At 32.7% G+C, this 21,644-nt stretch overlaps 2 protein-coding genes and 1 long non-coding RNA gene across 4 annotated transcripts; all 3 read left to right on the top strand.

Moving 5' to 3' along the window:
- LOC117105306 lies at nt 1-2,358 on the top strand. The gene is made up of 2 exons (XR_004444882.1): nt 1-170; nt 471-2,358. It is a non-coding gene; the product is annotated as an uncharacterized LOC117105306 (long non-coding RNA).
- A 1,246-nt stretch (nt 2,359-3,604) lies between these two features.
- On the top strand, nt 3,605-8,939 carry LOC117105303. Its single transcript, XM_033246422.1, has 4 exons — nt 3,605-3,688; nt 4,395-4,423; nt 5,581-5,757; nt 7,148-8,939. Exons 1-4 carry the CDS (start codon nt 3,673-3,675, stop codon nt 7,364-7,366), a joined length of 441 nt encoding a protein of 146 aa, XP_033102313.1. The 5' UTR covers nt 3,605-3,672; the 3' UTR covers nt 7,367-8,939.
- A 3,290-nt stretch (nt 8,940-12,229) lies between these two features.
- LOC117105209 (synapse differentiation-inducing gene protein 1-like) lies at nt 12,230-19,151 on the top strand. 2 transcript variants are annotated; one of them, XM_033246278.1, is made up of 6 exons: nt 12,231-12,640; nt 15,717-15,745; nt 16,888-16,974; nt 17,335-17,421; nt 17,773-17,955; nt 18,485-19,151. In XM_033246278.1, the coding sequence occupies exons 1-6, from the start codon at nt 12,625-12,627 to the stop codon at nt 18,620-18,622; spliced, it is 540 nt and encodes a 179-aa protein (XP_033102169.1). In that variant the 5' UTR covers nt 12,231-12,624; the 3' UTR covers nt 18,623-19,151. The 2 variants fall into 2 exon arrangements, with proteins under 2 accessions (XP_033102170.1, XP_033102169.1); XM_033246279.1 differs by lacking the exon at nt 15,717-15,745 and having other exon boundaries at nt 12,230-12,640.
- The last annotated feature ends 2,493 nt before the right edge of the window (nt 19,152-21,644 follow it).

The raw sequence follows: 21,644 nt of genomic DNA, 5'->3' as shown, positions 1-21,644 counted from the left end.
CTGCATGCTCCACTCAAACGGACCCATACGAAGCAGCCTACAATATGCAGCCTGCTACTGTGACTACTGTAGTAAGAACGCAGCCAAATGACCACTTCTGTTTGGCTTTCTTTGTTACACTGTGTTGCTGTTTTCCATTTGGAATTATCGGAATGGGGTACAGCCAAGCTGTAAGTTAACGCATTATTTTACAAACAATCTGCAGAATATTAACGGTTTATTAAGCCAATTAATGGCAATGTCTATAAAAATGTCACAGAAACTTACAGGGAAACATCACGGAATGGAATTTTGATTTTGAATTAGGTTGTACAGTGTGCCTACCGTTTTACTCTGCACTGTCACAAAAGCTTACAAAAACAACTTGCCGGCTAGTACAGCCTTGTTCTGCTAATGAAAATCGAAGAGGTAATATTTGAATTCTATTAATTATTAAAACTACAGTACTCTATTGATTGATTTTTTTTTAGAGTTCAAAAAAATTTAACGAGGGAGACGATGTCGGAGCCGTGAAAGATGCTGACAGAGCGAGAAAATGGTCACTTTCTGGGCTATGTATTGCTGTGACAGGGATTTTCATATATATAGATGTGAAGATTGTGGAAGCTGTATGGTTATGAGCTTCCAAGAGCGAATCCCTGGCCACAAGGAAAAGGAGTGCTGAGGAAGATGAGCAAAGCAGCTCCACCCCAGCAATCTACTGCAGAGCCTTGGTATCTCTTGCAGAATACACACATACACAATTAATAAGCCTTAACTTAAACGACCTAATTCCTGATTTTAAATCAGAAAAACTGTCTTATGTGGAGTACAGGTATAACAACACGAACATGCACTAGACTCAAAGTGGTTTTCTACGATAATGTCCAGTGACCGACATCTGTTTCGTAGTTTTTAAACATGATAAAATCAAATGATCTTTAAGTTTATAATGGGAGCAAATGTCACATCTTTAGGTCATACGTCCAAAATCTCTTTCAGCATGCAATATTGCTTGCATTTGCATTTTTTGTTCAAAAATAGGTTCAGAAAGACTGATGCTTTGTATTAGGCCTAAGTATATTTTAGCTCTACATTTTGCCTTCTTATGCTTTATGCATGTGTATTATATACTTTAAAGTGTTCTTTCAAAATTAATAATAAAAAAAAACTTGAATTATGAATGTTCAGTAGCACGTACACGTCGCATAACATATATGGGCTCTCATTGGCCGAAGCAGGGCCCAGAACTTAAGGGGCCCGGGATGCGCGCGCCCGGGATAGCCATCAGCATTTTTAATTTTGCTCCAAATCATCCGAACAGGGCCTTCGAAGAGCAGAGCATGTAAAAAACATCAAAATATGCCCTTAAAATAAAAAAAAACAAACAAAATAACAGAAGTTTACCCCGTCCCCACTGAACTCTCTACTTGGACACACCCCAGGGTAGTGTGTCCTACGATTTCTTAACCAGCCGCTGGTTACGCAATTTTTGACGTGATGGTCCATCCATCATTCATTTTTGGATGTAGACCACTTCCTGGCAGTGCCATCTTCTTTATTCTTATTATTCTATAATCTTAGGCCTATATAGTTGTGCTAATGGTTATTAATATTAATTGATAAAAAGCGCACTTTCACATTCGACACAATTTCAACTTCCTAGACCAAAAGTTACTCCATACAATATCGTAAATAAATTGTTCAAATGTTAACCCAAATTCTTTGTTTATTCAGTAGGTTTCATAGGTACCGTTTCATGATGTACAGGTATATATAAAATAAGAAAAATGGCTTATCTTTCAATTTATGTTTCAAGTCACACACAATGAACTCTCACCTTGAAAATTCCCATTCACAAACTATGGTTATCGCACCTGAAATGATATGGAGAATACAAACATATATTACTAATGAGTATCCTGGGCCCTGCTTCAGCCAATGAGAGTTCCCTGACGATACCGTTATTAGAAATAAGAAATAACTCGCTTCTTCAAAGTTGCACAACATTGGTTTATTATACATTAAATGCATTTAAAAAAAATATTATTTATATATCGTTTATTCTAATGAATATTCTACTGGGTTACTCTCAGGGTAGCGGGTGACTTTTATCAGGGAACAGTCAAATTACTTCACTGGGTCACATGCATATGATATTGTAGAAGGAATGTTGGTAAATGCGCGGCCCGATCCGTATCGATCAGTGTATGTACAACATCGTTGGTTTTAGCCTACTTTATTTACGTTCAAGTTTAAAAACAAGTTTGACTTTCAAGCATTATGCATATACTGGTTTTGCGACAGCTATTATTTATATAATTAATGAATGGTATCTAGTCATTATAGGGCTTATATAATAAAATGTAAAAGCAGTTATATATGGTTTCGAAGTCAAGTCATTATTTATAATGAAATCAGTGAACTTATTGTATATACATAATTGATTGTTGGTTATTTTAATTGTTTTTATATAATTATATATAAAAATACGTTTTATATAACCCTTTCCTTATTTATATATATTAGGTAAATAAGTGAACTTATGTAAATAATGATTGGTTACCCTTTCATTATTTATAGGCCTATATAATGAAATAATTATACTCATTTTATATAAATAATGAAAACTTTTACGTAATTATTTACATATAATTTCTATATGTAAAATGCATTATATAAAAATATTGATCCATTTAATTTTATTTTCAATAATGAATTATATAAATAACGGTGTTAAATAATGACCTTACACTTGGCGCCTCATATTCTTCTCGGATCTTAATCTTCTCGGATAAGGAGTATAAACTGTAGGCCCAGTGTATATGCCTAAGTGTATACAATGGCTCGTGTGCACTATAAAGAACTCAGTACATTATATTATTATTATTAGTATTATTATTATAATTTAGGTGGGCCTTGAACTGCCTGATCAAATATAATGATATAAAAAAAAAACATTTAGACCATGGACCTTATTAATAAGTCCACGTTTAGACCGTGCGAAAGGCAGTTTATTGGAGGAAACCCCGATTATGGAACAGATACATAATAAAGATGGCAGATACTAAAAGTTGGCAAATCGACGATCATTTGATAGACTATTTCCTGTGCTCTTAATCAAATTTATCTGTCTGAAATTTCCTCTAGAATGCCAAAATATGAAGTAAGATGAAGGCTGTATACGTTAGTATGGCTTTGGGTGCAAACAAATACGTTTGTCTCAAGGCGTTTTTTTTTTTTTTAAACTAATAGTCTTGCATGTACTTTTGTTTGAGTTTGTGCATATATAAGTTGGTCCTCAAAGGAATTCGATTTATGATTGTGACCGTGATTTAAATTGTTTGACCTTGGAGCTCTCGTATAGTAATTTCTATGATGGTCCATCTGACAAACTAACTAACAAACTAGAGACATTTTTCATTCATACAACTGAAATAAAGTTTCCATGATAAGTAATGTTTGATACGATTATTAATCGAGTACTTGTTATTAGTATTCGAACCTGCAACCTCTTGCTATCAAGGTGAACATGCGTATGATTTAGCAATAAGGCCCACTTCCGAGGCTCATATAAACATGTGTGCCAAGAAAGCGAAGCATAATTTAACTTTCCGCAGCAAAATATTAGTATCGACGAACTACTCAAACACGCTGCCTTTGTTTTGCTGTACAGAGTTTGGAATCATTACAATGGAAAAAGAACCAAGTAAGTTTCTTCTGAGTAGTTGAGATGACGAATATCTCTTCTCATATTATAGGCCCACCTGAAAAAAAGCAACACACATTCTTTTCTTTAATAGAAAAACCAGTAAAAAAATTCCCCGCCTCAGTGTTCTTATTTTTTGCCGATTTTAGGATAAAAATTAAAAATAGTAAAGATAGTCAATTAATAATATCATAGAGGGGAAATAGTCTCATCGCAGTGCATAGAGGTACAGATAAGATTCGTTGGTTTTTCTGTGGAAAGAAAATTATAACCTTACTTGACAATTACCTCAACCTCGATTTTTTTTTTTCATATTTTTGTTCTTATCTGTTAAGTATTGCTTTGTTAATTAAGTAACAATAATTATATATTTATATAGGAATTTTCTTTTGTATACAGATAGGAAATCAGATGAATTTACTTCAATTATATATTTCATTTGTTCTTATGCAGGTCTATGTATAATAAATTAATAATGCTACACATAATTATAAGCATATTAACTTTAAAAACATGTACTAACAACATATAATATATATAACACATCTTATTATCTAACAATACATTGATTAATATTTATTGAGCTAAAGAAAAACTTATTAGGATACCGTACAAGGAATAGAACAAATTAACAAGCTTTTTAGTTTTGAATTTTGCTGATTTTACACATAAAATTATGGTACGTTTCCTGCTTTTTTGTTTTCAGATTCCCCACAAACAAGTCTATCGCCAGAGGTAGGCCTACTGTACATTACGCTCTATTGAAATAAATGCATAAATTATAAAAAAGTATTGATTATAATGAAGATATATTTACATAAGTACATTATAATGGTTATAACAACGACAATATTTACGGGTAATAAATATAAATTTGTAATATGATAAATAACAGTGGCGTATAGGAACCTTGAAAAAAGATGGAGAACTGATGTGGTCGCGAAGTTGAAGTATATGGGGCTCACTAATTACCACATCAATTAAAATCTACAATAGAAAACGAATTGAACATTTTAATTATCAATTTTGCCTTTAAATATAGGTATATGCCAAAATAATTAAGTCTTTAAAGCGAAATTTACGGCTGATTGAAGTACACAGGTACGATACACTTCTCGAAACCTGAAACGACCGACCAAATAAGAACAAAACAAAGAAGAAAGATTGCAAAACAAAACAAAACAATAAATAAAACGAAATGATAAATAAAGTAAATATTGAATACTTTAAAAACAAATTTTATTATACAATTTAAAACAAAATCACATTGAAGATCAAAAGATAAATGGATATAGAAAGCCATAAAAAATAATAATGATAATGATAATAACATATTTTTGTTTAAGTCTTACAATTATTATTGTACCATCCTTACCTTGTGCTTGTTTCAGGCACCACTTATATGGTACAAACAAACGACCTTTGGGGAAACCCCTAGCAGCTCTTGCAATATTCAGCCTGTTATTACTAGTGTGACTGCAGTAAGAACACAACCAGTTAACTACTTAGGCCTATAGTGTGGCTATCTTTGTGGCACTAGTGTGGAAAGATGTATACAAAAAAGCTGCCGAACAAAAAAAGAAAAGAAAACAAACAAAACAAAAACAAAAACAAAAAACAGAAAAGCAAGCTAGCGGAAAAGTAAATAAAGGGAAATAATTAAATGGATAAATAATGTGAACACCTATGAATAAATTGCATGTGTTTTTTTAAATTTTCATTATAAAATAATTTAAAAAAAATTAACATGAAGATCACAATGTATTATTGGATATTGAATAAAAGCCCAAAATAAAATATTAATGATGATAATGATAATATATTTTTGCTTAATTTTTAAAACTGTACTATACAATTGTACAATCCTTATACCTAAGTTGTGTTTCTTTCAGGAACCACCTCCGTGCTCCACTCAAACGGACCCATACGAAGCAGCCTACAATATGCAGCCTGCTACTGTGACTACTGTAGTAAGAACGCAGCCAAATAACTACTTATGTTTGGCTATATTTGTTACATTGTGTTGCTGTTTTACATTTGGAATTATCGGAATTGTGTGCAGCCAAGCTGTAAGTTAACGCATTATTTTACAAACAATCTGCAGAATATTAACGGTTAAGACAACCATGGCAATGTCTATAAAAATGTCACAGATGCTTACACGGAAACATCACGGAATGGAAGTTTGATTTTGAATTAGCTTGTACAGTAGGCCTACCGTTTTACTCTGCACTGTAGTCAACGGAATTACGCATTTCATTTTCTTTTTATTTTCTTTTATTTATTTTTTATTACGCATACTCGAGTCTTATTAATTCCGGAGTTTATATTATTTATTCCACTGAATGTGTGCAATATAAAAATCCTGTTGCTTTAAGTTAGTAAATATTATGAATTTTTATAATATTTATATTCTCCTGGCTTGTACAGCTTTGTTCTGCTAATAAAAACTTCAACACTAACATTTGAATACTATTATTTATGAAAACTAACTTTTATATCTTTTGTGGTTGGGCCACCATATTTATTCATCAAGTAAGTACATCATCATCATAATATATAATGCAAATGAGTGAAGAAGTAAGAATTAGGTTCAGATATTAACAGTTATCTTTTTTTTGCATGCGCGTTCTTAGTAATTTATTTATAACGTTCTTGACATCTTTACATGTTACTTCTTTTTCACCTCTAGTATAAATTTTACAGTCAATTGTGTTTTTTAGTGCATAAATAAAGCTATTCAGTAATTTATTCTCTCAGGTATATTTAGTTCGGAAAAATTTTTTCCCCTGTATATCGTAAACATGGCAATGGTAGCCTATACACTTCATTTATTTTACAATTATCAACACCAATCACAATGCATTTATCTTCTTTATTATCTATCTTAATGTGGTATTAAATATCATATCAATAATTTTATGAACATTTTTCCATAATTCAGCAACAGTGTTGCATTCAAGAAACATATGTTTTTCATCCCCTATTTGTCCATATTGGCTGCAAAAGTCAGTAGTTTTTATCTTCCAACAGTCTTTTATTAGTTTGGATCATTTTGTTGAGAAATTTTAAATCAAATTTAGCATACTTTATTTTTTTAACCCAACCCTTAAACAATCATTGAGCTTACGTGCCAATTTTGAGTGTGAAATTTGAGGAATAAAGACAGAGTTTACAAATCAATTTGATTTAGCCCTTGAAACGTGCTGATGCAAACACTTAACGGCATGAAATTTTCATTGACATGTGAATAATTATTTATAATTGCTATCCATTCTTTAGGTATAGCTTCAAGTAGAGATGTATATTCACTTACTAGTTAATTTTACTTAACACATTTTTTAGTATTTCTTTCACTGTCAAATGTCTATTTTCAACAAAAATATCTTTAATTTTAACGATCCGTGATGAAAACTACTTTACTGATTGATTAAATTGTTTCGGTTTGTTTTCTTTTAGAGTTCACATAAATTTAGCCATGGAGACGATGTCGGAGCCAAAGAATACGCTATCTGTGCAAAAGTCTGGTCAATAGCTGGACTATTTATTGGTGTAGCGGTGATAGCTTTCGTGTCCATATCGGTTGTTTACTATATTAAGCACAGCAAGATACACCCAACTAGTATCCCAACTAGTATCACACCGACACAACTAGTATCAAATGGACCTTTCCGCTAAGCTCCGCCCCTTGGATTTTGTTGCTAAGGCCCAACAAGACGGCAGTGTTAAAACATACGCGAACACGTGCGTTTGTGGGACAACACGTGTGTTTGTAAGACGCGCGCGTATTCCTAGCGTTGTTCTGATTAGTCAGTTGTGAAGTGATTGACACTCCGGAAAGGTCTATTTAGGTTAGATGTAATGCTATCAAAAATTTCCTTCGGGCCTTGCAGATCCCCAGGAATTTTTTTCAAGCATTAGATCTAACCTTCGTATAATAATTTTTCGTTAGTCTACGGTGCAACCTCTACTAACTGCTTTATAAGTCAATCGTTGTCTTTTAATGTTAGTTTTGATAATAATCAACTGTTTTACCGGTCATTGGTTGCTATAGTGATCTCATCAGAAACTGTGCGCATTACAGCTGATATGCTCCTGCAGTGCGCACTCGTAACACACCCACTTAACTATAGCGACTTTAATCAGTACGGATACGATGAATAAATCTTTATTTTGTTTGAAGAACTTGTAGTCCTAATGCATTTTAATAGACATTCGTCAAAGAAATAAACATTTCTTAAAGCAAGTGAGAGAATACACCAATCACTTTTTGGTCGGTGCAGACAGGTAAAATTATTATGATTATTATTATAGTTATTATGATATCATTATATGCTACGATCTAGGCCTATGAGCATGCAGGCCTCTGGGTGTGTGTCCTCCTGCCTAGGTTAGGACTACCTATATAATTTCATTCCTTGAGTCTTTAAACTAGGAGAATATTTCTATTATATGTTCATTCTTTAGTTTATAATTAGAGTTCATTGATTCAAGGTATTCCTTAAATTTTCATAATTAATATTGGATTTGAATTAACTTTCTTCAGGTTTTAATCAACCTTGTTTTCAATTACCATTTGTCAACAAACGACGATTGGGCAAGTGTCTTTCCTCATGACGTAGGGCTAGGCGTAAAAGAAAAAAACTAGCCTAGTAATCGGTGACGAAAAAATGTACTGTATTTTCTTTTGCACAACCTAAATAAAATCAAGTCAAGCGTGCATTATTTGCAAAAATATTGTCCTGTGGGGATTTAATTATACAAATAATGGTTTTTATGAGTACAATGGGGTAGAATATTTCATGAGGTGAAACATTAAATGCTCTATTCAACGAGAGGCGTAGCTTATTTGAATAGAACATCCAATCTTTCACTGAATGAAATAATTTACCCCATTGTAAGAATGAGAAACATTCATTATTTGTTTTATACAACAACCCCTTTATACGTCGCATGCATACTTTGGTGCTATGATTATTATAGTATGCTCTAATTTTTAAAATATAATATTATGTTTGTTTTAAAACTCTTTATGTTCTGTGTATATTATAGCATTCGGAGGTTTAAGCATGTATTTTGCTTTAAGTGTTACCGTAATGTATAATTTAAATGTAGTCAATAATTTACCTTTGATGTACTGTACTGTCAGGGTGTAATTTAATATAACTATGTACGAGTTCTTGGCGGCTGCCCATTTTTAGATATTTAGCTATGAATCTATTGTTTTCGTCATTTGTAAATAAAATGATAGTTTCCATCCAAACTTTGGTTATGTTTCATTTCGTCTTGACCGACCTTGTGCGACACAAAACCATTTTTTAAAACATTAACTCTACTAAATGGAACGTGAAACGTAGGATATTATTTCTGAGAATGGCGACTGGGGACTCTAGATTAAAATTGTAGACTAAACTACAATCAAACATAGCATTAACAAATTTACACACACACACCCACACAACAACAAGATCAAATAAATTCCGTCAAGACTCTGGACATTAAATGTTAGCTAAGTGGAATATTGAGATTCTAGTTGTGGCTGATGTAGCGCAAAAATTATTCTGTGAATGCGTGCAGATTGGGTTTTGGAAATTTAATTGTAAATAACAGAACAAAAGTTTAGAGTGGTTTGAATTATAGTGAAATAAAGATGAATTTTGGATTGCCTGTCAAAGTGTTTGCAGTTGCGCCACATCAGCCCTTAGCAGTCTATTGCTCTTGCCAACAAGCTGATCAACGTGCGAAGAAAACTAAGAATGCTGTCAATAAAAATACCAAGATCCTTTTGTGAATGCACCCTGTTATGGGATTGTAATTATTTAAATAGTGTTGTGCATTAAAATATTCTTTTTTAAGGTCATAGTAAGATATTGCACTACAAGGGTTTATGGACGACCAAGAACAAAGTTTGTCCAAGTCCATCTGAAGCTTGCCGGCGTCCTCAATGCTGATAGTTTAAAACATAACATATTGACATCATCAGCAAACATAAGGCATCTGGAGCGAGTAAAGAGGTCAGAGATATCGTTAACATAAAGACTTAATAGGAGAGGACCAATAATCAAGCCCTGTGGAACACCAGAGTGGATAGTAATTCACTTTGATGTTACACCATCGACGAACACTCGCTGCAAACTACCATATAGTAACTAATAAACCTGGAAATCAAGGTATTATCCAAACCAAAACTGTAATTTAAAAAGAAGTAAGTTATGTGGAACTTTGGAAAAGTCAGTATTGCATCACATTGTTTCCTGTCAACAAATGGCTTAATAATTCAGAAGACTGGCAAGGTTTGTTTAGCAAGATCTACCAGCGAGAAAGCCAAGTTGACAAGGAGCAACGGGAGGAACATGGGTCTAGATATGATTAAATAATCCTTTCAAACAATTTAGAGATGGTTGGTAGCAGCGAGATTGATCTATAATTAGAAAATCAATTTATTGGTGTCCCCCCTTGTGTATAGGAACAACATTTGTACGTTTTTAAAAAGTAGGAAACTGCATAGCTGCGTCGTCGGAAGCACTTTGCAAGTGGTCCGGCCAATAAGAGTGGGCGTAGGTGGGTGATGGGATGTCTTCACTTTTAATTTAAGGGTTACTATTTTTTAATTGGAAGTAGGCCTAATAAAAATTTTATAATAGTTATTTATTATTTTATATTATACCCCTAAACATTTTCAAAATCAATCTTAAATATGGAAATTAAGGATTGCCAATAAAGTTGAATTGTCCATGGAAATACAAAAGCAATACTCATGGTCTGTCTCTTATACACATCTCAACCTAAATAAAATCAAGTCAAGCGTGCATTATTTGCAAAAATATTGTATAAGAGACAGATTTACCTATTTGCTTACATGTGTTTACGGTCCTACATACCAAACTATACATAATAAACAAATGCAAATTGTTAACGTGAATAAGATGAATCTTGGAGTGCGGAAATAAAGTTCCCCCAAACCAGAACCTTCTGTTGTTTATGCCGTCTTCTCTATTTTTTCATGTTTTATATAAAAATATTAATATATTTCTGTTTTTGCATACAGGCAAATGTGTTATAGTAGGACATCACTCACAGTAGTGGCAATCAAAATTTAAACCCTTAAAATAAAAGTGAAGACATTATTTTTTAAGTTATGCATGTGCTATTTTCAGGCTGAGGAGCCTTTCTTTCAACCATAGTGAAAAATGTGTGTTGTATAAACAGTTGCGTATCTAGGGTCAAAGGGGTTTGATGTGGGGAATTCGAATGTGCTGTCGGGGTGGGGGTTCGATGATTTATTTGTGAGGACGCTAGGTCGAAATATAAAGTGATATTTGGTGATTTTTAACTACTTTTTTTTTTTGCTTCAGTTTCGATGGGGAGGGGGACTCCCTCTAGCACTCCTTAGATACGTCATTGTATAGAAAACATTACAAGATTGATATTTATTTATATTTTAGTTCAGGTCATATTTAATCATAATTTAAATGGTCTTGTAAAACTCAGAATGTAGACACAGCTGCAATCACCACTATAGGGCTATACTAATTGGTGAGTTATGGATATGTAAAATGTATATGGCGGCCATTTTGGATGTCTTTTTAGAATTATTCTTTTTAAAACATTTATTATTTCTCATTAAATCAAATAGTGATTTTGTTTTGGGTCATATGTGAGATGGAACCGACTACTCTTACTGGTTGTTACTAAAAATTGATTGACTTTTATATAAAAGGTCATAACTTGTATTGTTCCAACATTTTTTGGTCACGCTCATAGATAGTTTCTGCTCAAAAAACCTTTTTTGGAACAGATCCATATTTAAGATGGCTGCTAGTATGAAAAGTGCAAATCGACGTTAATTTCATAAACCATTTCCTCTGCATAATCAAATTTATCTCTTTGAAAACTTCCTCTCGAATTCCAAAATACAAGGGAAGACGATGGCTGTATACGTTAGTGTGGGTTTTGGTAAAAACCATAGAGCTATTATTATATCTCTATGGTAAAAACACAAATTCGTTTCTTTCAAGGCGTTTTGCATGTACTTTTGTTTGGGATTTATTTTTTTCTATTAAGTTGGCCATCACAGGAATTTGATTTGAGAATTGTGCTTATTTTTAATTTAATTTTATTCCTTTTGTGAAAAACACAAAAATACATTACAAAGAGTAAAACAAAACACAGAACAAATTTCAAGAAAAAATAGCAACACAGAAATGATTGGAACATCATTCAAATTGTTTGGCCTGGGAACTCTCGTTGAGTAATGGTGGCATAAAGACGGTCCTAACATATTCAATAGTAGTTTTTATGAGACAAGATAACAAATCGGAGACAATTTTTTATGGAACCGTAATAAACGAAATTTTAATTGATGAGCTATGCTTGATACGACCATTATTACATGTTTATGTTCAAGCACTGTTATTAGTATTCGAACCTGCAACCTCTCGCTGTCCAGGCGAGGATAATATACCGATTAGACCACGGATTGGATATACGCGTATACATAACACACAGGCACTTTTTTTCTCATGCAATTACTAACTGAAACGTTCACACACAGGGCCTAGTGGAGCTATTGTTAAGCTGCAAGGTTACATGTGTGTGCTTGTGTCTGTTCCAGTGTACGCTTAGACCATCGAGGAATTAGTCTATATGCTTGGACTCATAACATTTTCCGGACAATATGAAATAGAAAAGCACCAAAATGTTAATGCAAATTTATGTAAAGATAACTATGCCGTTATGACGCACACGAGTAACAGTCTGACGGAAATAAATGACGGAATAATGTGTGTAATGTAGCTGAAAGGAATAGTTTGAACATATGAGTGGGAGCGATGTACAATACATAGACTTTTCCGCAGCAAAAGATTGGTATCAACGAACTACACAACTACGCAGCCTTTGTTTTACGTTATTGAAGTACAGTTGAAACCACTACAATGGAAAAAGAACCAAGTAAGTGTCTTTTATTCTGAGAAGTTGAGATGATGAAGATCCAATACACGAAAAATAATATAACAACTAGTAAAGTAAAATTATTTCTAGGCTCAGTGCTTATTTGTTTTGTTGCCTATTTTAGGATCAAAATGTTCTTATCTTTCTTTCTTATTGTATACAAATTTGTAAAGCTAGTAAATAATTACTGTACAGTATATTACTGTACTAATTGACCCTATATATTAATAACATAGAGATAGAGGGTAAATATAGTCTCACCGCATTGCATGTTAGATTTATTGGGTTTTCTATGAAAAGAAAATAAAAAAAATTACTTGACATTTTATCTCAGCATCATTTTGTTCTTATTTTTTTTTATACAATATCAGCTTCAGTGTTTTTATATATAAAAAAGGTATTGTGTTTTTTAATTAAGTAACTAATAATATATATTTAATTTGTGCTTATGTAGGTCCATATATAATAAATTAATAATAATTATTATAGGCCTATTATATTTATATTTAAAATTAGAATATTAGCATAATACATTAAGATATATAACATATCAGGCCCTAGAATTTTCGATGGAGAGGTGCGTATTGCGAGCAAAGTGGACCTTAGGCTGGAGAGCGGGAGTGCGGGCAAAGTCCCTGTAATCCCCGACTAATAAGCATGTTGAGGGCCTTATAAATTGATTTCTATTCTATTAAAATTTTTATTCATTTGGGTGTTGGAAGTAACTTAAAGTTGGAACTTTTTATACCCTGTATATCTGTAAGCCAACAGGTAACATTGAATTGTTCATAACGGATCCATTTGCAATCACTGGAGCTGATAATTTCCAACAAATTTCGTACCACAATTATTAAGGCAAACAAATTTCCGCCGTGTAGACCTAAGCTTATAGGCCTGCTTAGTATTAAATTTAACATTTGCAGGGTAGCAAGTAAAACTCGATCGCTTAGGCCAACAAAATTACACATATAAAGCTATGATATGCTAGTCGTTAAACAAAACAAAAACTCATTTTTTATCCCAAATGTGAATAAACACTACAGTAATTCGAAATAAATACAGTGTATTCTTTTCCTTCATTATTGCTTACGTATCGGCGTTAATGGTCCCTCGTACTCGTATGACCCTCGTCTCTTCCCGCTATTCCCTTTTACTAGGCCTAAAAGTCTATGGAAGCCTATTGCAGTATAAGTGAGCCTGGCTTAAGATTTAATGATATCTTAACATCAACCGTGATAGCTCTTGTTCTTTTAAAATGAGGGTGCACTGTTATGCAGTGAATATCGAATAGAGAAGTGGCCGGATCAGGGAACTAGGCGAATTCGATTTTTTTTTCATTACATACATGGATAGTTCAATAATTAACTACGAAGTTCTTTACTGCACATGCTTATGATGAGCAAAACTTCATGAATTGCACTATTGGGCGAAGAACTGCATAAAACCTTTTGTGCCAGTGGATTGCGACATTAAACGGACTCTGGTATCTATACAGGAGAAAAATGTGCAATAGACACTAGAAACGTTATCACGCTCTTATTATTATTTTAAACTTTGAAGAAAAACTTGGTTATTGAGATAAAAAGCACTTAATGAGATACGGTATAGATTTTTGAATATTTAAAATCTTGGGGAAAACATGGAAAAAGGGGTAGATCGTTGGAATTACTAAATTTCATTGACGTTTGCCTCAAACTCCGTCCAAGCAAAATAAATAAGTCAATAAATAAATAAAAATCCTTAAACAGCATTCTTTCGTACAGTACAGAACATAGTACAGCGTACTGGAGAAATGTATAGTCGAAGCAACAGCCTAATGTGAATTAATAGGTTTTAAAGGTTATCATGATTTTTAAAATACATCAAATGAAGCCGACATTATTATTTTTTTGATTACTTTTATAATTTTGTGTAATCTTTTGAATAATAGCAATAACACATGCAACAGTACGGTAATAATTAGAAAAAGAGTACAAACATTTTGATTGAACGTTTTAAACCTTATTTAATAACTTGTTTTATATAATATAATAAAATTAAACAATGTGTAACAATAGCCTAATGTGAATTAATGAATTTTAAATGTTATCATGATTTTAAAAATACATCAAATGACGTCGACATTATATTTTTTTTTATTTACTTTTAAAATTCTGTGTAATCTTTTCAATAATACCAATAACACATGCAACAGTACGGTAATAATTAGAAAAATAGTACAAACATTTTACTTAAACATTATAAACTTTATTTAATAACTTTTTTTATATGATATAATAAAATGAAACAACGTGTAACAAGAAATTATGTTACAGGCGAACAAAGTAGTGTCCTAATTACAATATATTAAGCTTATTTTGTTAAATCACGATACAAAATTAAGAACTCAATTAGGCCTATACCAAATAAGACGTCAAAATACAAAACTCCCCCATGGCCCTCTCGAGGGCCCTTCCCGGCCTCTACACCCCCTCCCGCGGTTGGCTCGGGGCCTTCTGCCCCGTCGTCACACACTGGTCATTTGAAGTTCCGCATTTACAATTGTTTGCACCCACCCCCTGATGGGAACCACCCCGCGCCCCTGGAAGAACTAACAAATAAAATGCAATGCATTACTATAGCTAGTAACTACAGCATTGAAGAACGTTGTTACTGAATTAAGAGGTTACGCTTTTGAAATTTAGAAGTCGAGTGAGGGGTGAGACCCCGGATGCTCCGACAAAGTTGCATTTTGAGAGCCTTATATAATATGATTTCTGAAACCCATCAATTGTGAGTATTTAAATTTTCATTCATTTGGGTGTTGTAGGGACCTGAAGAAATAACGTTTTGTTTTTATTCTTTACAATTGTATGACTACAGATAAAATTGTTTATAATCAATCAATCAATCAATCACTGTAGCTGATAATTTCCAACAAATTTCGTACCACAGTTAAAAATCAACGTTTAGAAGGGCTGCCAAATAAAGTGCAATGTATAGCCTACTATAGCATTTCGTGATAATTAGGAACAATTTCTAGTGAAATAATAAGTTTTTAAAAGTGGATTTTTCAAAGTTGTTATTTTGTTTTCAGATGCTCCACAAACCAGTCCATTACCAGAGGTACTGTACGTTTCGCTTTATCGAAATGAATAAATGCATCGATTATAATGAAGATAAATTTACATAAATAAATTATATTATCAATAATAATATTTACGGGTAATAAATATAACTTTGTAATAATACATAGCAGGGGTGTGTCTAGTAGTCTTTAAATGCGGGTGGAGGGTTGGTGTGGGCGTAAAGGTGAAATTTATAGGAGCTCGATGATTAAGTGAGGGGGTTTCTAGCCTGAAAAACAAGGTGATATGAGGTGATGTTTATCTACTTGACCATTATTTTTTTTCTTTGGATATTTTCAATAGAGTTTGGGGGGAGGGCGACTGGGGAAGGCGAGTTTTTTTTTTAAGTGGGGGTGTGCGCTCCTTTAGATACGCCACTGATAAAATACTAACAATAATGTTAAAATGCCTTAACAATTGCAATTTACTTGGATTGACTATGCACAAAAGAAATACCCATAGAACGGTACGCTTGTACACATAGGCCTAACATTAATTCTGATCAGACGTACCTGCAATGCACAAATATAGCCTTAAAACATTTTTTTGCCTGACAACGGAGCGAGTAAATTAGCACATATAAAGTGAGAGTTGGGATTTCATGAAACAAACCATGTGTGTAAGGACGATATGTTGGGTTAATGTTTAAGTTCAACAATCGTTTCACGCTAAATACCACACCAATAAAAATTTAAAAGAGAAAAACGAATTGAACATTTCTATTATTCAATGTTTTAGCTTTCAATATAATCATGTGTTAACATTTTATATCTTGATGGCAAATTTTACGGTTGATTGAAGTACATAGGCTACTCCACTTTTCACAACTTGAAACGACCGACAGAACAAAGAACAAAACAAAGAAGCATGGATTGCAAAAAAAAAAAAAAAAAAAAAAAAAAAAAAAAAAAAAACATAAAATAAAATTGAATAAAAAAAAGAATAAAGTAAATTCTCAATAAATTGCTTTATTTTTTCATTTTTATTTAGAATTTAAAAAAAAATCACCTTGAAGATCACAATGTTAGTGGATAAAGAATAAAAGGCCAAAATAAAAAAAATAATAATGATCATAATGATAATAATATATAATTTTTGTTTAAACTGCATATATAATTGCTTACTTTGTGTTTCTTTCAGGCACCACCTGTATGGTACAAAAGAACGACCCCATACGAAGCCCCCAGCAGCTCCTGCAATATGCAACCTGCTACAAGTGTGACTGTAGTAAGAACTCAACCAGATAACTACTTTTGTGTGGCTACGTTTGAGGCACTATGTTATACAAAGATGTAAACAAAGAACCAAACAACTTAGAAATATACCGTAGCGAACAATAAATGAAATGAAATAAATAAATAAATTGATAAATAAAGTTAATACTGAATATATTACTTTATTTTTTCATTTTCATTATAAAAATTTAAAAAGAAATCAACTTGATGATCAAAATATCATTGAATATAGAATTTAAAAAAAAACAAAATCAAATGATAATGATAATAATGATGATAATATATGTTTGCTTAGGTTTTAAAGCTGCCCTTGTAAATGTACCATCCTTAGGGCTACCTATTTTTGTTTCAGGCACCACCTCCATACCACGACAATCAAGCAACCGCATACGAAGCTCCAAGCAGCTCCGAAAATAAGCCTGTTGCTACCGTGACTGTAGTAAGAAATTAACCAGATAACTACTTATGTGTGGCTCTCTTTGAGGAATCGTTGTACAAAGATATCACCAAAGAACGAAAAAAAAAGAAATCTAGAAAAAATATATAAAATGAAATAAATTAATTGATAAATAAAGTGAATACTGTACTGAATAATTTTTTGTTTTCATTTTCATTATAAAATGTAAAAACAAACAAAACAATTAACTTGATGATCACAATATTATTGGATATAGAATAAAAAAAATAATATTAATGAATAAATAATGATATTAATATATTTTGCTTAAGTTTTAAATTTAAACTGCACTTTAAAATGTACCATCCTTAGGGCTATCTATTTGTGTTTCAGGCACCACCTCCATACAACATTCAAACGACCCCATACGAAGCTGCCAGCAGCTCCTACAATCAGCCTGTTACTACCGTGAATGTAGCCAGAACGCAACCAGATAACCACTTATGTTTCGCCATCTTTGTGACACTATGTTGCTGCTTCCCACTTGGAATCATCGGAATTGTGTTCAGCCAAATGGTAAATTAACACATTATTTCACAAATAACCTGCAGAATAACAATTGTTACGCCACACCATGTGGAAATATCTATGAAACTTCACAGAAACTTACAATACACCACGAAACTCAGTTTGATTTTGAATTTAGATTGTAGTACCATGTGGTAAAATCTCGAATGGAAAATTGCAAAATTTATCACAAAAAGAAGCCAATCTCGAAAAGAAGCCCATTTAGAATAGTCCTAAAAAATGAAGCCTAGAGCTTCTATTCGAGATTTTACGGTATATTCTGCAGTCAACTGAATCACGTATACTCATATATTAATTCCGGAGTTTATAATGTTTATTTTTCTCAACAATAGTTTACAATACAAATATCCTGTTGTTGTAAGTTCGTAAATATTATGAATTTCTGGAATATTCAACTTGCCTTGGCTTGTACAGTCTTGTTCTGCTAATAAAAACTGAAACAATAACATTTGAATTCTATTAATTATGAAATCTACTCGATTGATTGATTTCATTGCTTCGATTTTTTTTCTTTTAGAGTTCAAGTAAATTTAACCGTGGAGACGATGTCGGAGCCGTGAAGTATGCTGAGAGTGCGAATAAATATTCACTCGCAGGGTTATTGGCTGGTGTGGTGGCTATCATAATAATAGCTCTTAAGCAGTATGTCATGTGAGCTCTCAAGGGCGAAACCCGGGCCACCAGTCAAAAAGGAGTGCTGAAGGAAGCACGAGCAGTTCCCCAGCAATCTACTACAGAGCCTTGATATTACCTTCCAACAGAAGACACTCAACAGCGGCCTTTATTCAAACAGCTTAATCACTACCGGTATATAACAACACTAAATACACCAGACTCAAACGCTTAAAAGTGGTTTTTATGTTCACTGACCGACATCTGTTAAAGTTTTCGTAATTTAAAAAATGACTATACATATATATTTTTTAAAGAATGTTTGCAATGATAAAATTACATGATTATAAACTTTGAATTTAAGATCAAGTCCCACATCGTCACGTAATGTAGTATGTTCAAAGCTACTCAGCATGCAGTTGCTTGCATTTGCATTTGTTTTACTATATGCATTGTTAGTATAATATCTTTTAACTATTTTTTAAATTTTTATGTTATGTTTTATGCATGTCTGTTATATAGAATGAAGTATTCTTTTGAAAATAACAATAAAGAAAATATTGAATTTTGAATTTTGTAACAAAACTTTGTTTTCTTGGTGTAACTGGTCAAAAAATGACACCTTTGTATCAGTAGCCGCAATAGAAGGTGCGCAGTTGCGTAACAATGGAGCTCTCATTGCCTGAAGCTAGAGGCCCCATATCATAAGTTGCCTATGGATATTCATTTGTTTTTAATTTTACGGCAAATTCTAAATTGAAAAAAAAAATCTTCGGCGGAAATGTTTAATCAACCCTCGATACATAGCCGACAGCGCAGGTTTACTTCTCATTAGAGAAAGGTTCCACTTAGGCTACAACATCCTTCTGAACCTTATAACAGTCAGCAGAGAGAAAAATCTACCCATCGTTAACTTTGTGTAAGACAAGAAAACTAATGGTGTGTAATGTTTTCCTTAAAGCTTTGTATGACACATACTGTTGATAAAAGAAAAAAAAAATTGTATGACATGAATAACATCTCTGTTCCCTTCTATTCACTTCCTGTAGTCGATAGAGCAGAAACAAAGAGTTTCTCTTTGGACCCCTTCCAATATATTTATTAACCGCTTCCGATAAATAAATCGCAGCTGGTGCACGAGAACGTATAGTAGAGAGGTCTACTTCCGATGATAGATTGTTGTAAACAAATCATCTGCATGTTACTTATCGTTCTATATTTAATATTATTGGTTTTATTCAAGGTATATTTATTAACCGTTTAACTGAAAAAAACTATAAAACAATCTTAAATCTTAATTAACATTTTATTTCAATATGATAATTCAAACTCCAAATTGAACGTATTAACTTCATAAAATTATACTATGAGACATTTTAAATAGTAGTAGTAGTAATAATAATAATAATAATAGGGCTTAATAATAATAATAATAATAATAATAATAATAATAGGTTGATTTATAAGGCGCAAATAAACGGGACCATTAATACACGCGCCCACGTCTTTGCGTATGTCTGAACGCTGTTGTTTTGTGGGACCTTGGCAACAGTATTCATGGGGCGGGGCTTAGCGGAAAGGTCTAACTTATATTACACTTAATTAATTTAAAAATAGATTACAACTTATGTTATCAGAATGTTTTGGAAACTCGGAACAAGTTTCAACGCCGATGTGATGTTCTTTTTCAGTTGACAAGTTAGACAAGTTGACACTTGGCCCATTATCCACCCAACTCGAGAAATGCTCTTTACCTAAAACGTTGTTATGTGACGTATGCTTTGTGTTCCGCTAAACATTTCGAAGATGCTCGAAAATGCGTTTTTTTCTGTTAATGACTTGAAATAGAGTTTCTGCTGCCATGTTGTAAACGTGGCATAATACCTTAATTTTTTTCAGGATCGTTAAAAAATTTGCCTAAGCAGATGAGTAGAAAATAAATTGCAGACCTTAGAGACATAAACTTGGTGATTTTATTATTCGCTTTTCGCGAAATAGTGCTATGATTCCACAATACACATGTGCAAATGGTTGTGAAAATCAGTTTTAGAAGAGGGCGTCCTATCTGTTGCCATGGATCTGAGATGGTTCCTGTTCTGCTCACAGGATTGATACCCAAGGTTAAAAGTCGCGCGGTGACGGTATGGTCAGAGCGGTCAAGGGTCAAAAGTTTCCAATTTAGCAAGAGAGCGCCATTCATGCCTTATTACAGAATTTGCACGCGTAAATCGCGGAGAACGCTATCTTGTGATCTTTGGTATTGATGTGTTCATGTATAGAGTACCCAAAACGATCAAATGATACATCACGTACACATGACTCATGTGCTCCTTATTGTACTGTATTCATTTTTTTTTAAATCTTAGAACAAAAAGGAAAACATGAAAAATAAATACCGTATAATATGAATAGGCCTATTATCATTTACCGGGCATAACTGTAGAATAAAAAATCGAACGTTTCTGATGTATAATTGATTGATTGTGTAATGACAAGTTATGGGTTATATATTCTGTGTAATTGGTCTGAGTTCTAAGTTTAATTTTAATTAAAATATAAAACATGAAAAAAATACTATTGGAATTGTTACAGCTAAATTTGTCAATAATGTAATTTTAACCACATTTGATTTACTGTTTTTCATTTGTTTGATTGGGGTAATGCTGGGTTCATCAGCCTCTGATTTACCTATAAGAAATAAAGCTGATGCTCGACTCACAGACAAGAAAAAAAAAATGCATATATCAGAAAAATATGATGTGACGTATTTCATAATTCATGATGGTGTGTACGTATGATTTGACACAAGGTGACATGTATTTCATGATACCATGGTTTGAACATCCGTTCATATGAAATTCTTTGGAAGCATGAACACAAGGGGCGTAATTTTATTTAAACATAAAAAAAATGTAAATATATGAATATACCAAATGTGACGATATAATTCATGATGGAGTATGTCCACAAAAGTTAGTACAGATTAAACGTCGGTACTTTATGGGCAGATTCTATGTTAAAAAAACAAAACAAAACAAACAAAAAACCAAAAACAAAACAAAAAA

Source organism: Anneissia japonica, unplaced genomic scaffold, assembly GCF_011630105.1.
Source record: "Anneissia japonica isolate Jap-2015-1 unplaced genomic scaffold, ASM1163010v1 scaffold287726_len2788222_cov184, whole genome shotgun sequence".
NCBI lineage: Eukaryota > Metazoa > Echinodermata > Crinoidea > Comatulida > Comatulidae > Anneissia > Anneissia japonica.
This window is presented reverse-complemented; position numbering and strand designations above follow the sequence as displayed.